Here is a 25,937-nt window from a genome sequence, read left to right as displayed (position 1 = left end):
ATCATGTCACCGTAGTAATCCGTAGTAATCTGGGGTTAAGATATTGAATTATTAAGTGTTGAAAATAGAACTGAGCTTACCTTTGGAGTATTTGAGGCTATCCCTCAGTCATGTAGAAGTAAGATATGGTGACAGGCAGCAGTTCAATATGAAATACAGTATTAATTAATTAATGCTCAAAATGTGTGTATACCTAGAGTAAATGGGATTAATAAACACTGTACATGTATATTATTGAATATGTGTTACTATGCAAGTTATCTGTGTAAAAACAGATGGTAAAACTACAATCGGCAGACAGAAGGGTCCTTTAGGGCCAGCATGGCCAACTCCTGATGATGCAGTCATAAGACTAGAACACCACATGCTTTGTGTGTAAACGTGTGTATAGGCACTAGACAGGCATTGTCCCAGGCATGCTGGTAGGACAGCTGTCACCCCATAGAGTTGTTCCAGACACTCCAGCAGGGAATGGCCTGCACAGTTCCGCTCGGCCCCCGAGTACTCAGACACACAGCAATAACAAACTTCCTGGGCCTCTTAATCATGCATCACTTATTTTTGCTCCCACTTAACGAGGTCCCTCTCCTACACACGCTGGCTGTAGCCATACATCATCACACTGTAAAATTCCAGAAGTGAGTGCCAGAGTTGTAAAGATTTCAGTAGTAATGGAAAATATGTCTGCCCAAGAAGTCAAGACAAACATAAAACTTTTCAACACATCAATTAAACACACATTAGGCAGTGTGGATTGTCTGCCAAATCAATTCCAGGTCATGAGATCTTCTCTTTGGTCAGCTCATCCACAGTGTTTTTCCATTTGTGATTGTGTGACTAGGCTATGTGTCACAGACACTGGCCGCACTGCAATAGTCTATTAGCTTTGCCGATTACATCACTACGAAGCCACGGAAATATAGATACCAGTGTAGTCGGCAATAACATGTGTGCACAATTAGCAGCAACAATCCAATCTCCTCTGTCATAGTGAAGGCTTCTTAGTCACTCTCTCTATGCTCTTGCAATACCCAAGAGATCTTGATATAATGATAGTTTGGTAGTGAATTTATGACCCATTGCTTCACATTATTACATGTGTCAGACATGAGCGTGAACTCAAAGTGTGCCTCCGTCCCTTATCCCAGAATCAGGTCACCATGGTGAGGAAGGGTGGTGAAGGGCCATGGCAGACAGACTCAGATCCCTATCGTCTGCTGGAAGGTATTAGACGCAGCAGATGTGTCAAATGGATTTTGTCAAGGCTGGGTAGCCAGTATAAACTGTACTTCCTCAAAATAGTCAGAATTAATCTAAGATAACTCAAAAAATCTGTCTTTAATTTTGACGTTTTTGCTGAGGAGAAAACAAGCAACAACAATATAGATAGAGAGTGGGGCCAGTGTGTCAGACTGTTGTTGTCGACACGCCCCTGCACTGAGCCGGGGCAGATGATATCAGGGCAGAGGCAGGCAGGCAGTCCTCCAGTTGAGAACTCCCTCACCATAAGTCTGTTGCTGAGATGTGTGTAATTTGATTTATTTTATTTTATTTCACCTTTATTTAACCAGGCAGGCCAGTTGAGAATAAGTTCTCATTTATAACTGTGACCTGGCCAATATAAAGCAAAGCAGTGCAACACAAACAACAACACAGAGTTACACATAAACAAACGTACAGTCCATAACACAATAGAAAAATCATTGTACAGTGTGTGCAAATGTAGAAGAGTAGGGAGGTAAGGCAATAAATAGGCCATAGAGGCAAAAATAATTACAATTTAGCATTAACCCGGGAGTGATAGATGTGCAGATGATGATGAGAGATACTGGGGTGCAAAAGAACAAGAGGATAAGTAACAATATGGGGATGAGGTAGTTGGGTGTACAATTTACAGATTGGCTGTGCACAGGTACAGTGATCGGTAAGCTGTTCTGACATCTGATGTTTAAAGTTAGAGAGGGAGATATAAGACTCCAGCTTCAGTGATTTTTGCAATTTGTTTCAGTCATTGGCAGCAGAGAACTGGAAGGAAAAGCGGCCAAAATCAGTGTTGGCTTGGGGATGACCATTGAAATATACCTGCTGGTGCGCGTGCTACAGATGGGTGTTGCTATGGTGACCAGTGAGCTGAGATAAGGCGGGGCTTTACCTGGCATAAATTTATAGATGACCTGGAGCCAGTGGGTTTGGCGACGAATATGAAGCGAGGGCCAGCCAACGAGAGCAAACAGGTCGCAGTGGTAGGTAGTATATGGGGCTTTGGTGACAAAACGGATGGCACTGTGATAAACTGCATCCAGTTTGCTGAGTAGAGTATTGGAAGCCATTTTGTAGATGACATCGCCAAAGTCAAGGATCGGTAGGATAGTCAGTTTTACTAGGGTAAGTTTGGCGGCGTGAGTGAAGGAGGCTTTGTTGCGAAATAGAAAGCCGATTCTAGATTTTATTTTGGATTGGAGATGTTGGATATGAGTCTGGAATGAGAGTTTACAGTCTAGCCAGACACCTAGGTACTTATAGATGTCCACATATTCTAGGTCGGAACCATCCAGGGTGGTGATGCTAGTCGGCTTGCGGGTGCAGGCAGCGAACGGTTGAAAAGCATGCATTTGGTTTTACTAGCGTTTAAGAGCAGTTGGAGGCCACGGAAGGAGTGTTGTATGGCATTGAAGCTCGTTTGGAGGTTAGATAGCACAGTGTCCAAGGAAGGGCCAGAAGTATACAGAATGGTGTTGTCTGAGTAGAGGTGGATCAGGGAATCGCACGCAGCAAGAGCAACATCATTGATATATACAGAGAAGAAAGTCGGCTGAGAATTGAACCCTGTGGCACCCCCATAGAGACTGCCAGAGGTCCAGACAACAGGCCCTCCAGACTGAGTATATTCATTCCTGACTTCCCTGAAACGTTGCATATCGCGGGGGTTATTTGATGCTAATGCAGAGTGCCACAGGATGTTTTTGTGCTGGTCAAGGGCAGTCAAGTCTGGGGTGAACCAAGGGCTATATCTGTTCATAGTTCTACATTTTTTGAATGGGGCATGCTTATTTAAGATTGTGAGGAAAGCACTTTTAAAGAGGAAACAGGCATCCTCTACTGACGGGATGAGGTCAATATCCTTCCAGGATACCCGGGCCAGGTCGATTAGAAAGGCCTGCTCGCTGAAGTGTTTTAGGGAGCGCTTGACAGTGATGAGGGGTGGTCGTTTGACTGCAGATCCATTATGCACGCAGGCAATGAGGCAGTGATCGCTGAGATCCTGGTTGAAGACAGCAGAGGTATATTTAGAGGCCAAGTTGGTCAGGAGGATATCTAAGAGGGTGCCCATGGTTACGGATTTTGGGTTGTACCTGGTAGGTTCCTTGATAATTTGTGTGAGATTGAGGGCATCTAGTTTAGATTGTAGGACGGCCAGGGTGTTAAGCATGTCCCAATTTAGGTCACCTAACAGTATGAACTCTGAAGATAGATGGGGGGCAATCAATTCACATATTGTGTCCAGGGCACAGCTGGGGGCTGAAGCGGGTCTATAACAAGAGGCAACGGTGAGAGACTTGTTTCTGGAAAGGTAGATTTTTAAAAGGAGAAGTTCAAATTGTTTGGGCACAGACCTGGTTAGCATGACAGAACTCTGCAGGCTATCTCTGCAGTAGATTGCAACTCCACCCCCTTTGGCAGTTCTATCTTGTTGGAAAATGTTGTAGTTGGGATGGAAATTTCAGGGTTGGTGGCCTTCCTAAGCCAGGATTCAAACATGGCTAGGACATCCGAGTTGGTGGAGTGTGCTAAAGCAGTGAATAAAACAAACTTAGGGAGGAGGCTTCTAATGTTTACATGCATGAAACCAAGGCTTTCACGGTTACAGAAGTCAACTAATTAAAGCGCCAGGGGATTGGCAGTGGTGCTGGGGGCTACAGGGCCTGAGTATGTTCAGTCCGTAGATGAAAATTGAGATTAGAAATATTAAAAATATATATTAAATATATACGAAGAAAACAATACTGCATATACATGGGACAGGACATGACAAGACAAAACAGACGTCCGACTGCTACGGCGTCTTTGATTTTTGAGTAGTCAGACGTAATGGATCCCATTATGGCATTTTGGCCATTTCTTGCTTATAAAATAGTTACTGCATGTGTCTTAGTTGGCCCACCTGAAAGTAGGGCAGTGATGTTGCTGATGGTGTGAGCAACAACCTTGCCAGGTATGTACAGATCTACTCAGTTACGTAAGTTGACTTTGGGTAAGACTGGGAACATTCAGTTAACATACTGTACTTCCCCCAATGACCCATTCAACCTGTGCCCACACATTGGTTCAATCAGTGACCTTGTCATCACAGGGTGCAGAGGTCAACAGTAATCCTATGCCATTCCTAGACCAAACAAATGGTTTTCTGTCGCAGCTGTAATGTATTGCTAAGAATCTGTGTACATTATATCACACACTATATCACACTCCAGCTACCGTCTTCCCTGACTCCATAAAGCCACACACAGACACAGCCAGGGGTCAGGCTGTCCCAGTAGACGCATCCAGGAAAAAACAAGTTGCATAATTGGGGACAATTTTATTTTGCGCAACTTCCTAAATCTTTTGCTCTCTTGTCTTGATGGTCTGATTTTCCCCTCAAAATCGAAAGCATGGCCCTCAATTGCTAACATGTTATTTTTTTGTCGCTGTGGATGACAAGTTTATGTTGACCACTTATTGAGAGATCTCAAGGCCCAGTGATCTATATATTTTTTTATTTTTTTATTTCACCTTTATTTATTTATTTAACCGGGTAGGCTAGTTGAGAACAAGTTCTCATTTACAACTGCGAATTGGCCAAGATAAAGCAAAGCACTGCGACACAAACAACACCACAGAGTTACACATGGAATAAACAAGATTACAGTCAATAACACAATAGAAAAAAATAAAGTCTATATACAGTGTGTGCAAATGGCATGATGAGGTAAGGCAATAAATAGGCCATAGTAGCGAAGTAATTACAATTTAGCAGATTAACACTGGAGTGATAGATGTGCAGATGATGATGTGCAAGTAGAAATACTGGTGAGCAAAAAGAGCAGAAAAGTAAATAAAAACAATATGGGGATGAGGTAGGTAGATTGGATGGGTGATATACAAATCAAATCAAATCAAATCAAATTTTATTTGTCACATACACATGGTTAGCAGATGTTAATGCGAGTGTAGCGAAATGCTTGTGCTTCTAGTTCCAACAATGCAGTAATAACAAGTAATCTAACTAACAATTCCAAAACTACTGTCTTGTACACAATGTAAGGGGATAAAGAATATGTACATAAGGATATATGAATGAGTGATGGTACAGAGCAGCATAGGCAAAATACAGTAGATGGTATTGAGTACAGTATATACATATGAGATGAGTATGTAAACAAAGTGGCATAGTTAAAGTGGCTAGTGATACATGTATTACATAAGGATACAGTCGATGATATAGAGTGCAGTATATACGTATGCATATGAGATGAATAATGTAGGGTAAGTAACATTATATAAGGTAGCATTGTTTAAAGTGGCTAGTGATATATTTACATCATTTCCCATCAATTCCCATTATTAAAGTGGCTGGAGTTGAGTCAGTGTCAGTGTGTTGGCAGCAGCCACTCAGTGTTAGTGGTGGCAGTTTAACAGTCTGATGGCCTTGAGATAGAAGCTGTTTTTCAGTCTCTCGGTCCCAGCTTTGATGCACCTGTACTGACCTCGCCTTCTGGATGATAGCGGGGTGAACAGGCAGTGGCTCGGGTGGTTGATGTCCTTGATGATCTTTATGGCCTTCCTGTGACATCGGGTGGTGTAGGTGTCCTGGAGGGCAGGTAGTTTGCCCCCGGTGATGCGTTGTGCAGACCTCACTACCCTCTGGAGAGCCTTACGGTTGAGGGCGGAGCAGTTGCCGTACCAGGCGGTGATACAGCCCGCCAGGATGCTCTCGATTGCGCATCTGTAGAAGTTTGTGAGTGCTTTTGGTGACATGCCGAATTTCTTCAGCCTCCTGAGGTTGAAGAGGCGCTGCTGCGCATTCTTCACAATGCTGTCTGTGTGAGTGGACCAATTCAGTTTGTCTGTGATGTGTATGCCGAGGAACTTAAAACTTGCTACCCTCTCCACTACTGTTCCATCGATGTGGATAGGGGGGTGTTCCCTCTGCTGTTTCCTGAAGTCCACAATCATCTCCTTAGTTTTGTTGACGTTGAGTGTGAGGTTATTTTCCTGACACCACACTCCGAGGGCCCTCACCTCCTCCCTGTAGGCCGTCTCGTCGTTGTTGGTAATCAAGCCTACCACTGTTGTGTCGTCCGCAAACTTGATGATTGAGTTGGAGGCGTGCGTGGCCACGCAGTCGTGGGTGAACAGGGAGTACAGGAGAGGGCTCAGAACGCACCCTTGTGGGGCCCCAGTGTTGAGGGTCAGCGGGGAGGAGATGTTGTTGCCTACCCTCACCACCTGGGGGCGGCCCGTCAGGAAGTCCAGTACCCAGTTGCACAGGGCGGGGTCAAGACCCAGGGTCTCAAGCTTGATGACGAGCTTGGAGGGTACTATGGTGTTGAATGCCAAGCTGTAGTCAATGAACAGCATTCTCACATAGGTATTCCTCTTGTCCAGATGGGTTAGGGCAGTGTGCAGTGTGGTTGAGATTGCATCGTCTGTGGACCTATTTGGGCGGTAAGCAAATTGGAGTGGGTCTAGGGTGTCAGGTAGGGTGGAGGTGATATGGTCCTTGACTAGTCTCTCAAAGCACTTCATGATGACGGAAGTGAGTGCTACGGGGCGGTAGTCGTTTAGCTCAGTTACCTTAGCTTTCTTGGGAACAGGAACAATGGTGGCCCTCTTGAAGCATGTGGGAACAGCAGACTGGTATAGGGATTGATTGAATATGTCCGTAAACACACCGGCCAGCTGGTCTGCGCATGCTCTGAGGGCGCGGCTGGGGATGCCGTCTGGGCCTGCAGCCTTGCGAGGGTTAACACGTTTAAATGTCTTACTCACCTCGGCTGCAGTGAAGGAGAGACCGCATGTTTTCGTTGCAGGCCGTGTCAGTGGCACTGTATTGTCCTCAAAGCGGGCAAAAAGGTTATTTAGTCTGACTGGGAGCAGGACATCCTGGTCCGTGACTGGGCTGGATTTCTTCCTGTAGTCCGTGATTGACTGTAGACCCTGCCACATGCCTCTTGTGTCTGAGCCGTTGAATTGAGATTCTACTTTGTCTCTGTACTGACGCTTAGCTTGTTTGATAGCCTTGCGGAGGGAATAGCTGCACTGTTTGTATTCGGTCATGTTACCAGACACCTTGCCCTGATTAAAAGCAGTGGTTCGCGCTTTCAGTTTCACGCGAATGCTGCCATCAATCCACGGTTTCTGGTTAGGGAATGTTTTAATCGTTGCTATGGGAACGACATCTTCAACGCACGTTCTAATGAACTCGCACACCGAATCAGCGTATTCGTCAATGTTGTTGTCTGACGCAATACGAAACATGTCCCAGTCCACGTGATGGAAGCAGTCTTGGAGTGTGGAGTCAGCTTGGTCGGACCAGCGTTGGACAGACCTCAGCGTGGGAGCCTCTTGTTTTAGTTTCTGTCCGTAGGCAGGGATCAACAAAATGGAGTCGTGGTCAGCTTTTCCAAAAGGGGGGCGGGGCAGGGTCTTATATGCATCGCGGAAGTTAGAGTAACAATGATCCAAGGTCTTTCCACCCCTGGTTGCGCAATTGATATGCTGATAAAATTTAGGGAGTCTTGTTTTCAGATTAGCCTTGTTAAAATCCCCAGCTACAATGAATGCAGCCTCCGGATAAATGGTTTCCAGTTTGCAAAGAGATGGGCTTGTTGATGGAATCAAAGGGATACATCCCTTGCTGTACTTGAAGTCAATTGCAAACAGACTCAAAGATAGATGCATACTCCTCATTATATAAAATAGCTATCTGCTATGCTACTAATGCAAAAAAAGGTAATATTCTAAATGTATTGGGCCACAAATTATATTAGGCTAATTTATTTGGATCCATACATCATTTTTCGAAGGAGATTTTTGCATATAATATCTATAAACTTTGGAGACCTATATGGAAAGGAAATAAATTGGAAGGAAGTCACATTGATCAGTTTCAGATGTGGGGTTGGGACTGTTTAAATCAAGGCGTGATGTGGAGAGTGGGTGGTCTCTGGGAGCACCCCAGCATGTTTTCGTCAGGACGTCTTCGCCGATCAAACTGTTGGGCGTAACTTACTGGAAGTTGTCAGTCAACTGCAGCACCAAGACGACAAGAAATGGACAAAAAGAGGCATGGAGAGTGAGCAATGAAGACTTTTTCTGATCAAAATAGATGGACCCAACATCTCTCAAACTTGTGTGTTTGAGTTGCTTCAAGTGTTTGTTTGAAAGTCTAAACATCTTACTTGGAGCTCATGAGTCATGACAGAGAGGTTTGTGCGGTGTGCATCTGTTGGATTCAGAGCAACACATCAGTGTGTTCTTGTAAAATCCACGGCAGTGCATGACACAATCTACAGCAGGATTGCAGACTCCTTCCATTCAGGAAGTGAAGGGAATACTTAATGGCCTTCAGAACTGCCCCCTTACATGTAGAAAACAGATGACACTGTGGACCTCCTGATCATGGTGTGCTACGAATCTCAGAGGTCTCACGCTAAACCTAATTACAATTGCTTTGAAATGCCTCATATGGTCTGTGCACCCTGAAGTTATACCTCCACTTTGGGATTGGGGAGCATCATTTCCGTTGTGACTCAGAAGACATTAGCTGTAATAATACACTGTGTTTGGGATTAGGTTGTTCTTCCTGTATGTATATTACAAAACAGGGATGGCTGTTATGGTGGCCCACGTTGGTTTATGAAGACTTACACATGAACCCGATAAAGAGCTTCATTGCCAAAATCTCAAACTATCCCTTTAAAGCTATTCCTGGGGGACCAGGGATGGCAGTAGACTAGAGGTTAGAGAGCCAGACCATGGTTCAAGTCCCGGGCTGGGCAACACAAAAATGGGAATGGACATGAACTGGCATTTGGAAGGCTGCTGATCTCTGATCCCATGTAACATTTCCTGCCTTTGTGACCTTGAGCAAGGCACTCAACCCCCCCCCACAATTGCTCTCCATCCAGGGGGTGCTGTACTGCTGCTGACCCTGTGCCTCTCAATGTGTGTGTATGTGTTTGTTTGTATCTAGGGGTGTTGAGAAAGGAAGGCAGAATTAACATTTAAGTTCTAACCAAGTTACAATGAAGTTGTATTCTATACTACTATTGGGTCACAGATACTCCTTTGGGTCACAGTTTAGTCTAGAATGGTTAAACATTGGTTTTGTTTATTGGGTGGGTCACAAGACAATTGAAATGGGTTTACATGGGTTACTCATATCCCAAAAATGGTCTGGGAACCATGCCTTAAACATTTAATTTTCTCAGGCATTCTCCATAATGAAACTTTAATTGAAATTCCTTACATTTTAGGGAGGATCTTTCATATACTCTACTTTTATATGCTGATTATCACTATATGAAAAACTCAGCTGGCATGAGAGCTCCTTCTTCCTAAGAATTGGAGCGTTTAGATACAAAAAAAGAGTAGTGCATGCCATTGGACCACATTGAGGTCAGGTCTGACGAGATCATCAGACCATTACAGTTTGTACCAGAACTCTATAAACTAGGGAATGGGTGGGTTCCCTCTATGCCATCTGATAATGCTGCATTTAATTACAAAACAGAAAACAAAAGAACAGCATTTACAATAGAGAAACGGTAGAATAAAAAAACAGAAATAAGATGCATGCAAATCAGAAAAACAACCACTTTTCCATAAAATTGTTATTGCCTGTTCGAGCAAACCTTTAATTCCATTATCAATGTATTAAAAGGGTGCTTGGATCACAATATAACATATCGCAAAGTTAAACCAGATGCTGGCCCAGTCAGGCCAGATGTTGGCCCAGTCAGTCTAGGAGTGGTTCTCAGTAGGAGCAGAGAAAACAAGGACAATATTTCATATTTCAGTGCCTTGCTAAAGTATTCGGCCCCCTTGAACTTTGCGACCTTTTGCCACATTTCAGGCTTCAAACATAAAGATATAAAACTGTATTTTTTTGTGAAGAATCAACAACAAGTGGGACACAATCATGAAGTGGAACGACATTTATTGGATATTTCAAACTTTTTTAACATATCAAAAACTGAAAAATTGGGCGTGCAAAATGATTCAGCCCCCTTAAGTTAATACTTTGTAGCGCCACCTTTTGCTGCGATTACAGCTGTAAGTCGCTTGGGGTATGTCTCTATCAGTTTTGCACATCGAGAGACTGACATTTTTTCCCATTCCTCCTTGCAAAACAGCTCGAGCTCAGTGAGGTTGGATGGAGAGCATTTGTGAACAGCAGTTTTCAGTTCTTTCCACAGATTCTCGATTGGATTCAGGTCTGGACTTTGACTTGGCCATTCTAACACCTGGATATGTTTATTTTTGAACCATTCCATTGTAGATTTTGCTTTATGTTTTGGATCATTGTCTTGTTGGAAGACAAATCTCCGTCCCAGTCTCAGGTCTTTTGCAGACTCCATCAGGTTTTCTTCCAGAATGGTCCTGTATTTGGCTCCATCCATCTTCCCATCAATTTTAACCATCTTCCCTGTCCCTGCTGAAGAAAAGCAGGCCCAAACCATGATGCTGCCACCACCATGTTTGACAGTGGGGATGGTGTGTTCAGGTGATGAGCTGTGTTGCTTTTACGCCAAACATAACGTTTTGCATTGTTGCCAAAAAGTTCAATTTTGGTTTCATCTGACCAGAGCACCTTCTTCCACATGTTTGGTGTGTCTCCCAGGTGGCTTGTGGCAACCTTTAAACAACACTTTTTTATGAATATCTTTAAGAAATGGCTTTCTTCTTGCCACTCTTCCATAAAGGCCAGATTTGTGCAATATACGACTGATTGTTGTCCTATGGACAGAGTCTCCCACCTCAGCTGTAGATCTCTGCAGTTCATCCAGAGTGATCATGGGCCTCTTGGCTGCATCTCTGATCAGTCTTCTCCTTGTATGAGCTGAAAGTTTAGAGGGACGGCCAGGTCTTGGTAGATTTGCAGTGGTCTGATGCAGTGGTCTGATACTCCTTCCATTTCAATATTACCGCTTGCACAGTGCTCCTTGGGATGTTTAAAGCTTGGGAAATCTTTTTGTATCCAAATCCGGCTTTAAACTTCTTCACAACAGTATCTCTATAACCTGCCTGGTGTGTTCCTTGTTCTTCATGATGCTCACTGCGCTTTTAACGGACCTCTGAGACTATCACAGTGCAGGTGCATTTATACGGAGACTTGATTACACACAGGTGGATTGTATTTATCATCATTAGTCATTTAGATCAACATTGGATCATTCAGAGATCCTCACTGAACTTCTGGAGAGAGTTTGCTGCACTGAAAGTAAAGGGGCTGAATCATTTTGCACGCCCAATTTTTCAGTTTTTGGTTTGTTAAAAAAGTTTGAAATATCCAATAAATATCGTTCCACTTCATGATTGTGTCCCACTTGTTGTTGATTCTTCACAAAAAAATACAGTTTTATATCTTTATGTTTGAAGCCTGAAATGTGGCAAAAGGTCGCAAAGTTCAAGGGGGCCGAATACTTTCGCAAGGCACTGTAGGAAAGTGAGTCAGTCAGTGGCCCTCTGTCGCTTACCTCACCCACCTCCTCTCCTCCAGAGGGGGCTCCTCAGGAACAGGAGATGGGGTGCCTGTGCCCTTGCTTTAATGCTCCACCGCCCCTTTTCACTGGTCTCCTCTCCCATCCTCTGAGGTTTGTCAGTGGGATGTCAGTTGCCAGGGCCATTGCACGCACAGAGGTTGCCGCATAGTAAAAGCCGTCCAACACTCTAGCCCACCTGCTACTCCTCTATGTGGGTAGTTAAGGTAGACGGTTCACTAAGGTTCATAACCATAGCCATGATCTTCTGTAGGCAGTAAGGGATAGACAATGTGCATATAAGCTTGTCACAACCGCCCCACGAGGCTTGAAAGGACTCCATTGATAAATGCCTTTACTATTGTGTGTATTTTTAGACTGACAAAAGTCTAGAATCTAGAATGGCAATTAGTGTGCATACAGTATGTTTGTACTGTAAGTGATATTTTGTATGATAGAGAATTAATAACAGAGGGTAGGACAAAGCCTATCTGGAATTATGCACTAGACTAGAGAGATTATTCTGACTCGTATAACATGAATTTAATGACTGTCGAAGTTGCACCAGAAATGAAAGAGGCATCATGACAAATACTATAGTTTATGTTGAGATAAAATGGCAGTACAAAAATACAAAAATAAGTAGATACATTTGTCATTCAAATTTCACAGTAGGAACACAGGTACATGAAATTGAGTTATATTTACAAGAAACTAGTGTAAATTGTTCAAAAAAAGTATTTGTTTTAATTAAAAATCTATTATATCATCTAGAATAAATGGTGGGCAGCACTATTCATTCATATCACAATAGCCAATAGCTATTTGCAAATAGCTATCTGCCCATTTGGTTCAAATAGCCACTAGTACTTAAACGTTGAACAGATACATTCGGCTGTGAGTTAACTTTGAGTAAATTAATGTAATTTGGCATTATCATGTTTTCAATTTGATAAGGCTAACAACATTTGTCAGATTTTGCAGTTACACTATATTACAGTGTATTCAACAACCTGAATGGCATTATATTGGTCTCATATTACCCACAAACATACAAAATAAACAAAGCCAAGACTTCAACAGAGGAGGTATTGTAAAGGCTTGGGGTTGAATCAACAGTCTAATAAAATTGCTGCACACTGAACTAAACTGTTCATTTGAGTGATCAGTGGGAGGCTTATACATTTTATTGGGCTCCAGCATAAACAGTTTCATACTCTGTGCAAGCAGAGTTAGAGGAGACATACTGTTCACTTTTGTTTTGGCTAAGTCTCTCATCACCTCCAAACAAACACTGAAATACAGACAGCAGTTACCCTGTTTTTCTTAGAGTGAATTGACACAAAATATATTGTTATCCTCTAAATGTGGTATCCAGTATCCAAACAAATTGAGTTTTTTTTCATGCTGCTTTTAAGGGGACAAAGCACTTTATTTAGGGATATGAAAAATACACAAAAATAAAAATAACTTGCCAAAATAAAAGAATGCCAGTGGCCATTCAAATACATGTACCTTAAAACAAAATACATGTACCTTAAAACAAAATACAATAAATAGGGCTGACCTATTGATATATGGATTTGTATACAGGGTCAAAACATAAATAGAACAGATTTGATACCTTCTTCAATAAATAGTAGCAGTATTTACTTACAATATACACATATTTTCCAATACTTAAAGCCCCCTACATATTTCTCCACAGTTTCATGAGCACATCCTCCTATTTAACATACATTGCATGCATCAACAAATACAGTATTGGTTTCCTTTTGGAAGAACAAACTGCTACTTCCAACGGGTTCCCCCACATCAAATGTATCATTGTTCTATGTACAGGGGGTAGGGATGGAGGGGATAAGTGATTGTAAAAAAAGTAGTCAACATAAATCAGAACTTGGTGAGTGAACATCGGGACAATGTTGGTTCACGTATCGAAGGTGATCTCTTGGAAATCTTCGTACCGGGTGGACTAAGCTAAGTCTAGTGCCAGGTGGACTGAAGTACCAGTTGGACCACACAAGAACTGTCCCGTTAGAGTGAATTCTCCTCACTGCCCTCCAAAGCCAGAGTGTTTCTTGGAACACCTGAGAGAGAGGACACAAGACAAAACACATCCAACACATGCCAAAATATCTAAAGTTAGAAAATCCATTCAATTTAGGTTGTTTATTAATTTATTGATTATACTTAGGCTATGTGTTACAGATCAGGAACGGTGAAGGGGATTTACTAGTGCAGTTGCCATAGTGACGCACTCCTATGGAGCGCCCCAGGAAGCAGGTGGCTCTACGGAGGTGGCAGGCGCTGGGGTAGGTGATGTTGTCGTTGCCACAGATAGGCATCTCGGACTTCAGCGGTATTGGGCAGGGGGTTGTGCGGCACATGACACAGTGGGCACTGTTAGTCTGATCTGTCACACAGGTGTGGGTACCTGGGCACACCACATTGGAGCAAGACTCTGGACAGAACATGAACATAGAGCATTAGGAATATAGTATCGCTAAAAGGAATACTGAGTTGAATCCAAGAATGTGTGTAATATTGCTGCAGTAGCACAATTAGTATTTGAAATAACCAAACTGCTGACATGCAAGATAACTCTTGAAGTACAGGCGTGTCCTCACTTTTGCATTCTCCCTGGTACATGACCTCCAGATCAGGGTGTCCCTTACAGCGGGCCATCAGGAGGACACACTCGTCACGATAGGAGTTCCCATCGCTGCCACACACAGCATGCTTTTTGGAGATGTTAGTGCAGTCGGGAGAGCACGCACACTGAGGGCGTCCAGCCTTCAACGTACACACCTTCCCTGGGCCGCAGTTCACACCATCACAGGTCTCTGCAAAACATAGAGTAAAAAGTCAGTATTACTGTCGAAGCATTTGCTCATCTTAAATGGTCTGTCGTTAAGTGATCCATATCCACTGCTGCTTAAGATTCATTCTCAGCAAAACAGAACAAATTTCTGAAAACTTTTGTCTTTAACCGCAGCATGATTTATCCAGCAAAACATTTACAATAAACGCATGATTTGTTTATGTTTATGTATGACACACAAGGATGTTAAGTCTGTAAGAATGTGTCTGAGGTTGTGCCTGTTTCCATGACTGTAGGATCCCTGTAATGATGAAAGCAGGGCTAAGTCTTAGATGGATGGAAGGGTGTTTGAGCAGACCAACCAGTTCAAAGTCCTGTCACTGGGTATTACAGGCTGAGAGATGTTGCAGGAGGAACCGTTGACTCTCCAAGGCCCAGCCTGGTCAATAGGAAGTCACCCAGTACTGTAACCCTAAAACAACACAGACATACCATCGCCACCTTTCAACAGGCTTCTCAGGACCTGTTTGATCCTAATATAGAGTGATATTCAGACCTGATCCTGTAAAAAGCAGCACTTGCCTTTCTCTGCGAGCGCTTGCTTTAATATCCTGCTATTCTCCATCTCCAAAGAGGCCAACTCTGATACCTCTGGATTTCTCACACGAGTATCAGATTCATCCCCATTCCTCCCAGGGAAATCCCAAAAAATCCCCTTTTCTGTTATGTTTTGCTCCGGTTAACTGGCAGCTCGTTGCAATTCATATACGTTTTCACAAATCAATGCAGATTTAAATATAGGTCAGACATGGAGCACTAGTCAACACCCAGGAATGCTTTGAAGCACTGGAAATCAGTAGCCCCAATGGGGAGGATCAACTGTTGGGCCCAGTCTGACTCTGACAGGCAGTACTATGATAATAGACCAGCACTTCCCCGCAGTATCACATGTACATTGATGCTGTAGTTTTGTTCTTTCAGTCTGCTTAATGATCCAGATATTGCTCCACATTATGAAAAACAGATGTCTGGGCATGTGGCAAACATTTCTCCTGTGGTAAACAGAAATTCATTTTTTTATTCTCTGAGGGGAGGCAGCCAGGCCTGTGTCTCAGCCAGCATTGGGAAATAATTAATGCAGAGTGAAAAAGAAGAGGGAGGAGGAGAAGGAGGGTTATTGTCCATTTATTTGATTGCACTGCAACTTTTTGTGGACCAGTTCCAAGGGGGGATGGACACACCTCTCAATAGGCATATAGTGTCTTCAGAATGTATTCAGACCCCTTGACATTTTTCACATTTTTTTTACTTTACAGCCTTATTCTAAAATTGATTAAATCATTTTTCCCCCCTCACCAATCTACAGACAATACCCCATAATGACAAAGCAACATTTTTGTTAATTTATTAAAAATAAAAAACTGAAATATCACATTTACACAAGTATTCAGACCCTTTACTCAGTACTTTATTGAAGCACCTTTGGCAGCGATTACAGCATTGAGTCTTCTTGAGTATGACGCTACAAGTTTGGCACACCTGTATTTGGGATGATTCTCCCATTCTTCTCTGCAGATCTTCTCAAGCTCTGTCAGGTAGATGCTATTTTCAGGTCTCTCCAGAGATTTTCGATTGGGTTCAAGTCCGGACTCTGGCTGGGTTACTCAAGGACATTCAGAGACTGCGTTGTCTTGGCTGTGTGCTTAGGGTCATTGTCCTGTTGAAAGGTGAACCTGCTCTGGTTCATCTTTCCCTCAAACCTGACTAGTCTCCCAGTCTCTGCCGCTGAAATACATCCCCACAGCATGATGCTGCCACCACCATGCTTCACCGTAGGGATGGTGCCAAGTTTCCTGCCTTTTGCCTTTTACTGAGGAGTGGCTTCTGTTTGGCCACTCTACCATAAATGTCTGATTGGTGGTGCTGCAGGGATGGTTGTCCTTCTGGAAGGTTCTCCCATCTCCACAGAGGAACTCTAGAGCTCTGTCAGAGTGACCATTGGGTTCTCAGTCACCTCCCTGACCAAGGCCCTTCTCCCCCGATTGCTCAATTTGGCCGGGTCGGCCAGCTCTAGGAAGAGTCTTGGTGGTTCCAAACTTCTTCCATTTAAGAATGATGGAGGCCACTGTGTTCTTGGGGACCTTAAATGCTGCAGATATTTTTTGGTACCCTTCCCCAGATCTGTGCCTCGACACAATCCTGTCTCGGAGCTCTACGGACAATTCCTTCGACCTCATGGTTTTTGCGCTGACATGCACTGTAAACTGTGGACCTTATATAGACAGGTGTGTGCCTTTCCAAATCATGTCTAATCAATTGAATTTACCACAGGTGGACTCCAATCAAGTTGTAGAAACATCTCAAGGATGATCAATGGAAACAGGATGCACTTGAGTGAAATTTTGTGTCTCATAGCAAAGAGTCTGAATACTAATGTAAATAAGGTATTTCTGTTTTTGTTTTTTTTGTTTTATAAATGTGCTAAAATTTCTACAAACCTGTTCTTGCTTTGTAATTATGGGGTATTGTGTGTAGATTACTGAGATGTTTATTTATTTAGTACATTTTAGAATACGGCTGTAACATAACAAAAAGTGGAAAAAGTCTAGGGGTCTGAATGCTTTCCGAAGGCACTGTAGCTAAATCATTGACGTTTATAGCTTGTCTTTTACAACTTGTCTTGTTACTTTTGTCATTCTAGATCACTTGAGGTTATCCACTTATCAATTAAGCACATAATTGACGAGAACATTTAATTATTTACTTTTGCTGCTATCATATAATTATGCTTGTTAATTCAACTAGTTGGTTTATACCTTGTTGTAATCAACAGCATGCTGGAATAGCCTTTATATCCCTTAAAATAAGAATGCTCCATAGAAGTGAAAAAATGATCGATCATACAGTAGTTAGCAGGAATGCTACTACATTTTGAAACTAGGATTATATTGATATTTGGTACATGCTGGCTTCAGCCTTGCTGAGACTAATCATCCTCACATGGTTTAAAATAATCAACTACCCTGGCAAGAGATCACAAGGACTTGTTAAAGTGCCACCGCAACCTTAGTTTATAAAAAATGAATATATCCTTGAGTGAACCTGAATACCCATGGTGAAGGCTTCCAATAGTGGAAGCCACTCAAAACAGCTGGACAGAGTTAGATGGAATGACTGGCCGAGATCCACATTTCACAAAATTTAGAAACCTCTGGAAACTAACTTGACTTGGAAATTCCATATGGGTCAAAGTTATCCCAAGAAGAAGACAGGTGGTCTAGTTATAGCCAAATGACCTGCCATTTGGAACTATGATCAAAATGTGACCCCTTAACGTCTTTGCTTCATTCATTGCCAGTTACGAGGGGACCAAGTGGACAACCTAAAACCATCTAACTTGTCTGAGGCACCTTTAGTACACTACCAGCGATGGTGGTTTGCCATAACAAGAGTCAAGAAATCAGCATCGACTTCTGTTAGTCAAATGGTTTGAGAAATAGCAAAACACCCTTATTAATGATAGGGATATGATAGTGTAATTTTGTTAGTTGGTTCACAGCAAGTAATTCTGCAAGTTCTACTGCGTTGTTACCTTTGCAGGGTTTGCAGGACACGATTCCCAGGAAGCCCAGCAGGCTGACCTCATTGATAGGCAGACTAGTGTTGGACCAGGCCGTGTCCAGACGGCCCCCGGAGCAGCATTCCTCCCTGCTGACCCCACGCATCAGCACCATGTCACAGCGCTGCTCTTGGCTCTGCTGCAGCCAACACATCCCCGCTGAACACACCACAACAAACACAACAATGCATCTAGTTGGAGTTTTTCTACATAATTTATAGACATGATTGACATATTTAAAGTAGATATACTTTGATGTATACAATGGCCTACTGGAAATACAAATAGCCCACTTCAGAGCCATAATATAGATTTATGGCTCTGGCCCACTTGTACAATAGCCAGGACTCTGATTACTTTACATCAAACTGGGCTGAATGGACCAGACCAGTCCGTAGCCAGACCTGGCTGACCTCACTGTCCACACGCAATACACTTTAGCAGCATCTAATCCACCAATTCATACAGGAGAATAGAGACCTTTTGCACAATCGTGGAGTTTTGTTTAAAGGTTTTAGGACTCATCACTGCCACAACCCATAAACTCTCACGTATATTACTTTGTAATATATAAGGTATTCCAACGTCCCTAAATGAGAGAATAAAGTTACTTTGGAATAAACATGCAGTTCTGCATACTAATGCAAACCAGTGATTACGGTAAGTAACTGTTTGCACGTTACACCGTAGTAACACAATGCGCACCTGCACTCTGTAAATCTCAGTATCAAGCAAGCAAAACTATGGTTTAACTTGGTTTAATGGTCATTATTCACAAATCATGTCAAAGTACTTTCGAATGTTTTAAGCGTTTTAAATTAAGATATCAAAGCTAGACTTCTTTAAGCAAAAATTGTTCCAGAATTATTTCATAATTAGTCTACATATCAAACGTAATTTTTTGATAAATAAAATAAAATAATACTTTACTCACCATTTACAGTATATCTTCCAAACATTTGACTCAAAGCAACTGTCACACCGAAAAGAGCAATCAAAAAGCCCATGGTGATAAAAAAAATATTATAATAATTGTAAAATAAAACTTTGGGCAAAACTTTCAAAATGTCTGTTTGTTCTTTTCCAAACCTTTTCAAATAATGTTAACTTGGCAATGGAGAAGTTCGCAGAGTTCTCTCACGTGAATGAATGTGTTGTAAATGAAGGTCGTTCCCCTCTATATAAATAGTTAGCCCAGACGAATTATGCTGCTGGGATGGGCGATGCTCTCAGCCAGTTATAATGCTGGAACAAGGCTGGAACGGACAGTGTTCTCTACGTGTTGACTCAATTTCCAGACAAGAGACGTCCCCTCACCAGAGTGCATCAGACGCAACTGGACCATGCGTCTTCTGATTACGGTGGTGTTGTGAACGTAGAGTAGGCCTAGCATATTTCGAATAGGTTTTACATATTTTTAAAGTATTATATGCGAATAGATAATTTTTTCATTCAAATATTTAAAATAATGTAGAAAAACTTCAGAACGTTTCAGTCCATATCATATAGCTTTCAATTGTATTACAAGGAAATAATTATCTGTCGACAATGTTGGCTATAATCAATTACAACAATATCACAATTCTGTTTTATTTGTTATATTATTTTTTTTACTGATAACAGGATATACAGTATGACTTGCAGCTTTGATATGGTCTAGATTGTTTTAAATCTGTAGTGACATGCCTAATTTCCTCAACTATACACACTATTGTTGCAATGTAGATGAACATTAACAATATGCAAAATTAATCCATATCATTAATCCATATCATCAACTAAGATATGAAGTAAGATACATCCAGCCTATAGACAGTCTCAATACCACTAAGTTAGATGTGGTTAGATAAATACCAACATGTTAGAGATGTCAATTTTTATGAGAGGACACATTAAAGCTAATAAGTGATAAAATACATTTGTGGCCCCAAGTCAGTCTTCAACAGCAGCAGGGACACCAACACAGAAGAAGCAGAAGCAGATGCAAAGCATCAGTGAGAGCGATGGCAGGTGATTGTGATGGTTAGGAGGCACTCATTTCACTGATAGAGCCTGAGTGTTATTTCATCCACATGTGGATCTATCTTCCATCCCCTTTCTTTCTCTTGTCCCCTATCACTGCCTCTCTTCTGTGGCGTATGATATTGCTTGGGAGCCAAAATTGTGCCAATCTTCCCATCTGTCTGTCTCCGGCTTGTAGTCCCTTTGGTGGTGGAGAAAATGAAAGTAGCATATGCTGTTTCTGTAAGTCGTGGTGAATGATGTTGCCTTCCGTTGCTGTACAGAGATCCCCAGGGCACAGCTGGAATGCTGACCCTGCAGAGTGGTGCAGTGGGTGGGCTGGAGAACTGGGTCACTGCAGCAGCTCACATGGTTTGGATCATTGGGCCACACAGATGAATAGGCTACGGTTTGGCAACCCAGACTAACCACTTCTTATCGCTATTATTTATGTATCTATGGCAATGCAATGCTGGTGTGACATTCAAAGTTGAAGAAATGTTGTAAAACGACATGACTATGAAGCATGTGTAGAATCTAGGGTTTTCTAAAAGTTATATGACTATAGTTTAAGGATATATTCTATCAATCATAATTCTGTTTGTATTTGTCTGTCTTTCTCTGTTTAATGTGCCACTGTATCATTGCTGTGACTATGCATTTGGTCCAGAAAAATATAATTTACCAGTGCTGCCATCAACTGGTGAGTGTTAACATCACATCCACATAAGGGAAAGCTGAATAAAATATGTTTTTATAACTATTAGCATAATCCAATAATTTGTTCACACAGCCTCAGAAACAATAATCACCTGTGATAGTGACATGATAGGGCCCATCTCCCCCTAATAAACAACGTTTGAAATATGTTCTACCCTTTTGTGGCTTTGAGACACTGACTTTAATCACAGAGTGAAATTTTAACCCCAATGGTCCTGTAGACAGAAGTTTGCATTGAGGTCAACTCACTGAAACCGCCCTGTTTCTACAAGAAACTACACATTTTGTAAAAATACAGTTTTTAAATCTTGTTTTTTTTAAGTTAGTTAACTTAATAGCTTACTAAGAGACAGCTAAATACTAAATCTATAACATTGCTTGGTTTGTGGATGTAACTACAGTAGATAAGATAGTTAGTTAGCTGGCAAGCAGGCTCGTTGGGGAGATGTTTATTGCACAAGAGTCGGCTGCTACAATGAGTCTTCTCGGAATTGTTATTGTTCCTTTATATGTGTGCCCTTATAGCAAAACAATGAACGTTATCTAGCTAACGTTTGCTAGCCTTGCTGTTTCAATATGCTTTGTGTTGTAACTCTAGCCGACTAAACTCACCGATTTACGATGGAGTTGAGCGGCAACTAGTGTGGGCGGACTGGTGCTCCGACGTCACATCTACGATGAAGGTTTTATTCCAAACTATTGATTTAAACACCCAAATAATAGCCAGCAATTACACAGAACAATGTCGTGTGTAATTGCGGGCTAATCTTTGGGTGCTGAAATCACTAGTTTGGGATAAAAACTAGATTGTTTGGGACGCGGGAACTCCAGTCTTAACTGTTGTCGCCGCTCAAATCGTGAAATTGAGTTTATTCAGCTATATTGTAGCTAGTCACGACAGACAGAGACCGCTGGTTTGCACTTACTGACCTCACTCACTGACACTGATTATGCTATTCATGGCCTGCTCAGGGGCGAAAATCTGATATCAACTTTGGAGGGACAATTACATGAAATCTTCTCAAGAGCAATTCCCGGACACCAAAAGTAGTGCTGTAACACATAGCCTACGTTATAATATGTCAAATGTATATTGAGGAACCATAATTACTACTACTGGATAATTGATAGGTACAGTAGTTAACTGAAGGGTTGTCCCAACTTGTTAAAACGTTTAAATCATTATAATACTACTAATAATAATAGTTATAGCAGTGTTCCTTATCAGTCCAGTATGTATGCAAGTGTTTGTATTTACAACCAGCAATACCAAGCAAGGCCAGTAGGTGGTAATGGTACTGTACACTGTATGGGTGCAGTTTTCATTAATACAATGAACATGGTGCGATCTCATCTCAAAGAATCTCCATTGAGAACCATCACAAAGTTGGTCTCCGCACTGAACTTTTTATTGAACATTTTCTGATTCATTTATATAGTAATTAAATATGTGACACTGGTTTGAGTCTATTACAACATCTTTACAAGAACAAAACGCTCAGAATAAGTACAGTTCTAAAAGCAAGATAACTACTTCAATGAAAAACCCAAACAAATCAACCAAAATATCCTTCAGAAAAACTTAGTTATTGTTCAGTCAGTGTCACAACTCTTCAAACAACAGCTATGGACAAGTATGTCACACAAAGTATGCAATTTTAAATAAAATAAACAATTAGTAAGTGTACTGTCGTGTACTAAAAACGACTAAACAAAATAACAAATAACATACTATACACCAGGGGTTCTCAAACAGGGTAGGTGGACCCCTAGGGGTCCCTGGTGTAATGGCAAGGGGTCCATGAAATAAAAAAGTGTAATGAACGTATTCAGCAGCACAGGGATTCCACTAACTTTATATATAATATAGAGGGGGTGGAGGTCCCAGAGGACCACTCAAAACCTTGCCTGCCTTTCCTCAAAATATGCAGGGGTTCCGGTACTCGAAAAAGGTTGAGAACCATTGCTATACACACTACTGAACAAAAGAACCGAACATATGTTTGAGGGTTTCAATGGATCCAACAAATTGCTAGCAGATATTTTCCCTCAATACTGTCCAGCCTGTCTTTATGTACATTACAGACAAAATTCTGATCAGCACCTCAACTTGGTCAACCAACCCCGCACCTCCACTGGAAGCCTCCTGGGGACCTCTCAACTGCTGCTACAGGGGTATTTGTTGCGAAAGAGAGGCAACTGCACTGAAAGAGAATCTATGTTCAGCTCAGGGTACTGATCTAGAGACTCATCCAACTCCCCCATGAGAAGCACTCTTTACAACTTTTGCAGAATGTTTAGACTGTCCTGGTCAAAACGGTCGCCAAACTGAACCTCCACACCATCCAACATTTTTTTAAATTCTGCCCTATAGTGATCCACTGTTTTGCCAGCAAATCGTCTTGAGTTTGTCTCAATGGATTCAATCAATGTTGTTGCTTTCTCATACAGTGCAAGGTAGCTTTCTTCATTTCTGCTGTTTACCCCACGCGCTGGATAACTGGACACTGATTGGATTTAGCTGGTGTGCTGTTACAGTTACACAGTGGCGGTGGGTTTGGCAGTTTTAATGTGCTGTGAATTTTACAATGGCTTTTCTCCAGTTCCTAAATCCTGCACTAATGAAGGCAGCATCTGCTCTTTGGCCAAAAGATGGCTGGCTTGAAAACCCTTGGCTACAGTGAAAACACAAAACTCTTTTTATTGATGGATTATAATGTAGCCAGGGGAAATCGCCAAACCATCCCTCTTGAAACGTCAACACTGTTGGCAAGAGTTTGGGGTTCTATAAATTGTGGGTGTGGCTGACATGGTTTTGTGCCATCACTGAGGTAACTGGACAATGCTGTGCCACTGTCCCCTATACTGGTGCCGCTGGCAACAAGGTTGACACCTGGTCCTGCCGTGGCTGTGCCACTGTCCCCTATACTGGTGCAGCTGGCAACAAGGTTGACACCTGGTCCTGCCGTGGCTGTGCCACTGTCCCCTATTCTGGTGCAGCTGGCAACAAGGTTGACACCTGGTCCTGCCGTGGCTGTGCCACTGTCCCCTATACTGGTGCAGCTGGCAACAAGGTTGACACCTGGTCCTGCCGTGGCTGTGCCACTGTTCCCTATACTGGTGCTGCTGGCAACAAGGTTGCCACCTGGTCCTGCCGTGGCTGTGCCACTGTTCCCTATACTGGTGCTGCTGGCAACAAGGTTGACACCTGGTCCTGCCGTGGCTGTGCCACTGTCCCCTATATTGGTGCTGCTGGCAACAAGGTTGACACCTGGTCCTGCCGTGGCTGTGCCACTGTCCCCTATACTGGTGCAGCTGGCAATAAGGTTCACACCTGGTCCTGCCGTAGCTGTGCCACTGTCCCCTATACTGGTGCAGCTGGCAACAAGGTTGACACCTGGTCCTGCCGTGGCTGTGCCACTGTCCCCTATACTGGTGCTGCTGGCAACAAGGTTGCCACCTGGTCCTGCCGTGGCTGTGCCACTGTTCCCTATACTGGTGCTGCTGGCAACAAGGTTGCCACCTGGTCCTGCCGTGGCTGTGACACTGTCCCCTATATTGGTGCTGCTGGCAACAAGGTTGACACCTGGTCCTGCCGTGGCTGTGCCACTGTCCCCTATACTGGTGCAGCTGGCAACAAGGTTGACACCTGGTCCTGCCGTGGCTGTGACACTGTCCCCTATACTGGTCCTGCCGTGGCTGTGACACTGTCCCCTATACTGGTCCTGCTGTGGCTGTGACACTGTCCCCTATACTGGTGCTGCTGGCAACAAGGTTGACAGCTGGTCCTGCCATGGCTGTGACACTGTCCTCTGAACTCTCTCTCCTTGGCTCTTTCCCTTTCACCACCCTCACTGACTCACAGTCTGTCTCCTAGAAAATAAATAAGGTGTTTGCCATACTCCTAACTACCGGTACCCAAAACTACATAATTAATCACAACAGCAATACCATTGCCTTAAACAAATCTTAGTTCAGTCACCAGTTAAAGTTGAGAGTGGGGTTATCCATGGCATTTTCCAATTATGTCCCTATTTTACAAGTCAAAAAAATTGAGAACCTTTCATAATGCTGCCAAACAAAGACTCAACAAACTTACCTGAGACTCCCTGTCTCTGCCAGTCTGTCCCCAGCTCTGCTGTCTGTGTGCCCTCTGTTGCCTGATCTGCCTAATGACATCATTGTGAAACGTTTCCATTAGCATTTCACTTCTTTCTAATGAACATTTTATCAACTAGTCTTAGGCTACTAGGGTTCTTGCTTTGCGTTTTGGTGTACTGAAAAAAATATATTTTTTTATAGTTTTTCTGACATTTTTCTACCTGGCAGGCTGGCTAGCTGCACACACACACAGTGTGTAGGTTATTTACATTAGGATATGGGCTTCTATCATCTTATCTTCTATCATTCTATATGGGCTTCGATCTAAAAGGTAGCTAGCAAATGTGAAACGGATTGCAGTGACAAGAGTTGACAGCTGTATGAGTTCACCATTTACACAACATATGCTGCAACCTTTTGTAATTTGAATATAGTTTGTTTCATATTGGCTGGCTTCCAACAATAGCTGAATTTGCAAAGCTAGCGAGCACCAATTCCGTTTCTGTGGTGTTTGCAATAATCTTTGCTATCGTCAGTTTACTCCAAGATCGGCACATATGTGCTTCAAAGTCCCATAGCGACATTTTAGCTTTTGCATCGAGACCATTAAAGATATTTAAGACAATGGTAGAAGAGAGTGCAGTTCTGTTCAGTTGGGAGTTCAGTTTATCGCTAACCTTATCACAAGGACTTTGAAGCAATACAGCTGTATGCTGATCTTGGAATAAACTGACGATAGCGCAGATTCCATCTTTGACGACGCCACTTAAATGGAATAGGTACTAGCTAGCTTAATAGTTGATGTTTGCCCGCTGGCTCTGCAAATTCAGCTAGTGTGTGTGTAAACCCTGCCAACATAAAAAAAAACATTGCTATGGCGCGATTGACTGGATTAACCTCACTTCAATTACGTGCATTGAGTGCC

The 25,937-nt window shown here is 42.6% G+C and overlaps 1 protein-coding gene across 3 annotated transcripts; it reads right to left on the bottom strand.

Annotated features, from left to right (window-relative positions):
- Positions 1–12,336: 12,336 nt before the first annotated feature.
- LOC110508215 (follistatin-related protein 3) lies at positions 12,337–25,932 on the bottom strand. 3 transcript variants are annotated; one of them, XM_021588739.2, is made up of 5 exons: positions 19,125–19,536; positions 18,164–18,349; positions 14,378–14,593; positions 13,941–14,211; positions 12,337–13,837 (listed from the first exon to the last, which is right to left on the bottom strand). In XM_021588739.2, exons 1-4 carry the CDS (start codon positions 19,195–19,197, stop codon positions 13,946–13,948), a joined length of 741 nt encoding a protein of 246 aa, XP_021444414.2. In that variant the 5' UTR covers positions 19,198–19,536; the 3' UTR covers positions 12,337–13,837; positions 13,941–13,945. The 3 variants fall into 3 exon arrangements, with proteins under 3 accessions (XP_021444414.2, XP_036825421.1, XP_036825479.1); XM_036969526.1 differs by having other exon boundaries at positions 13,984–14,211; positions 19,125–19,528; XM_036969584.1 differs by lacking the exon at positions 19,125–19,536 and adding an exon at positions 25,011–25,932 and having other exon boundaries at positions 13,560–13,837; positions 13,984–14,211.
- Between the last annotated feature and the right edge of the window lie 5 nt (positions 25,933–25,937).

This window comes from Oncorhynchus mykiss, chromosome 1 (assembly GCF_013265735.2).
Source record: "Oncorhynchus mykiss isolate Arlee chromosome 1, USDA_OmykA_1.1, whole genome shotgun sequence".
Classification (NCBI taxonomy): domain Eukaryota; kingdom Metazoa; phylum Chordata; class Actinopteri; order Salmoniformes; family Salmonidae; genus Oncorhynchus; species Oncorhynchus mykiss.
This window is presented reverse-complemented; position numbering and strand designations above follow the sequence as displayed.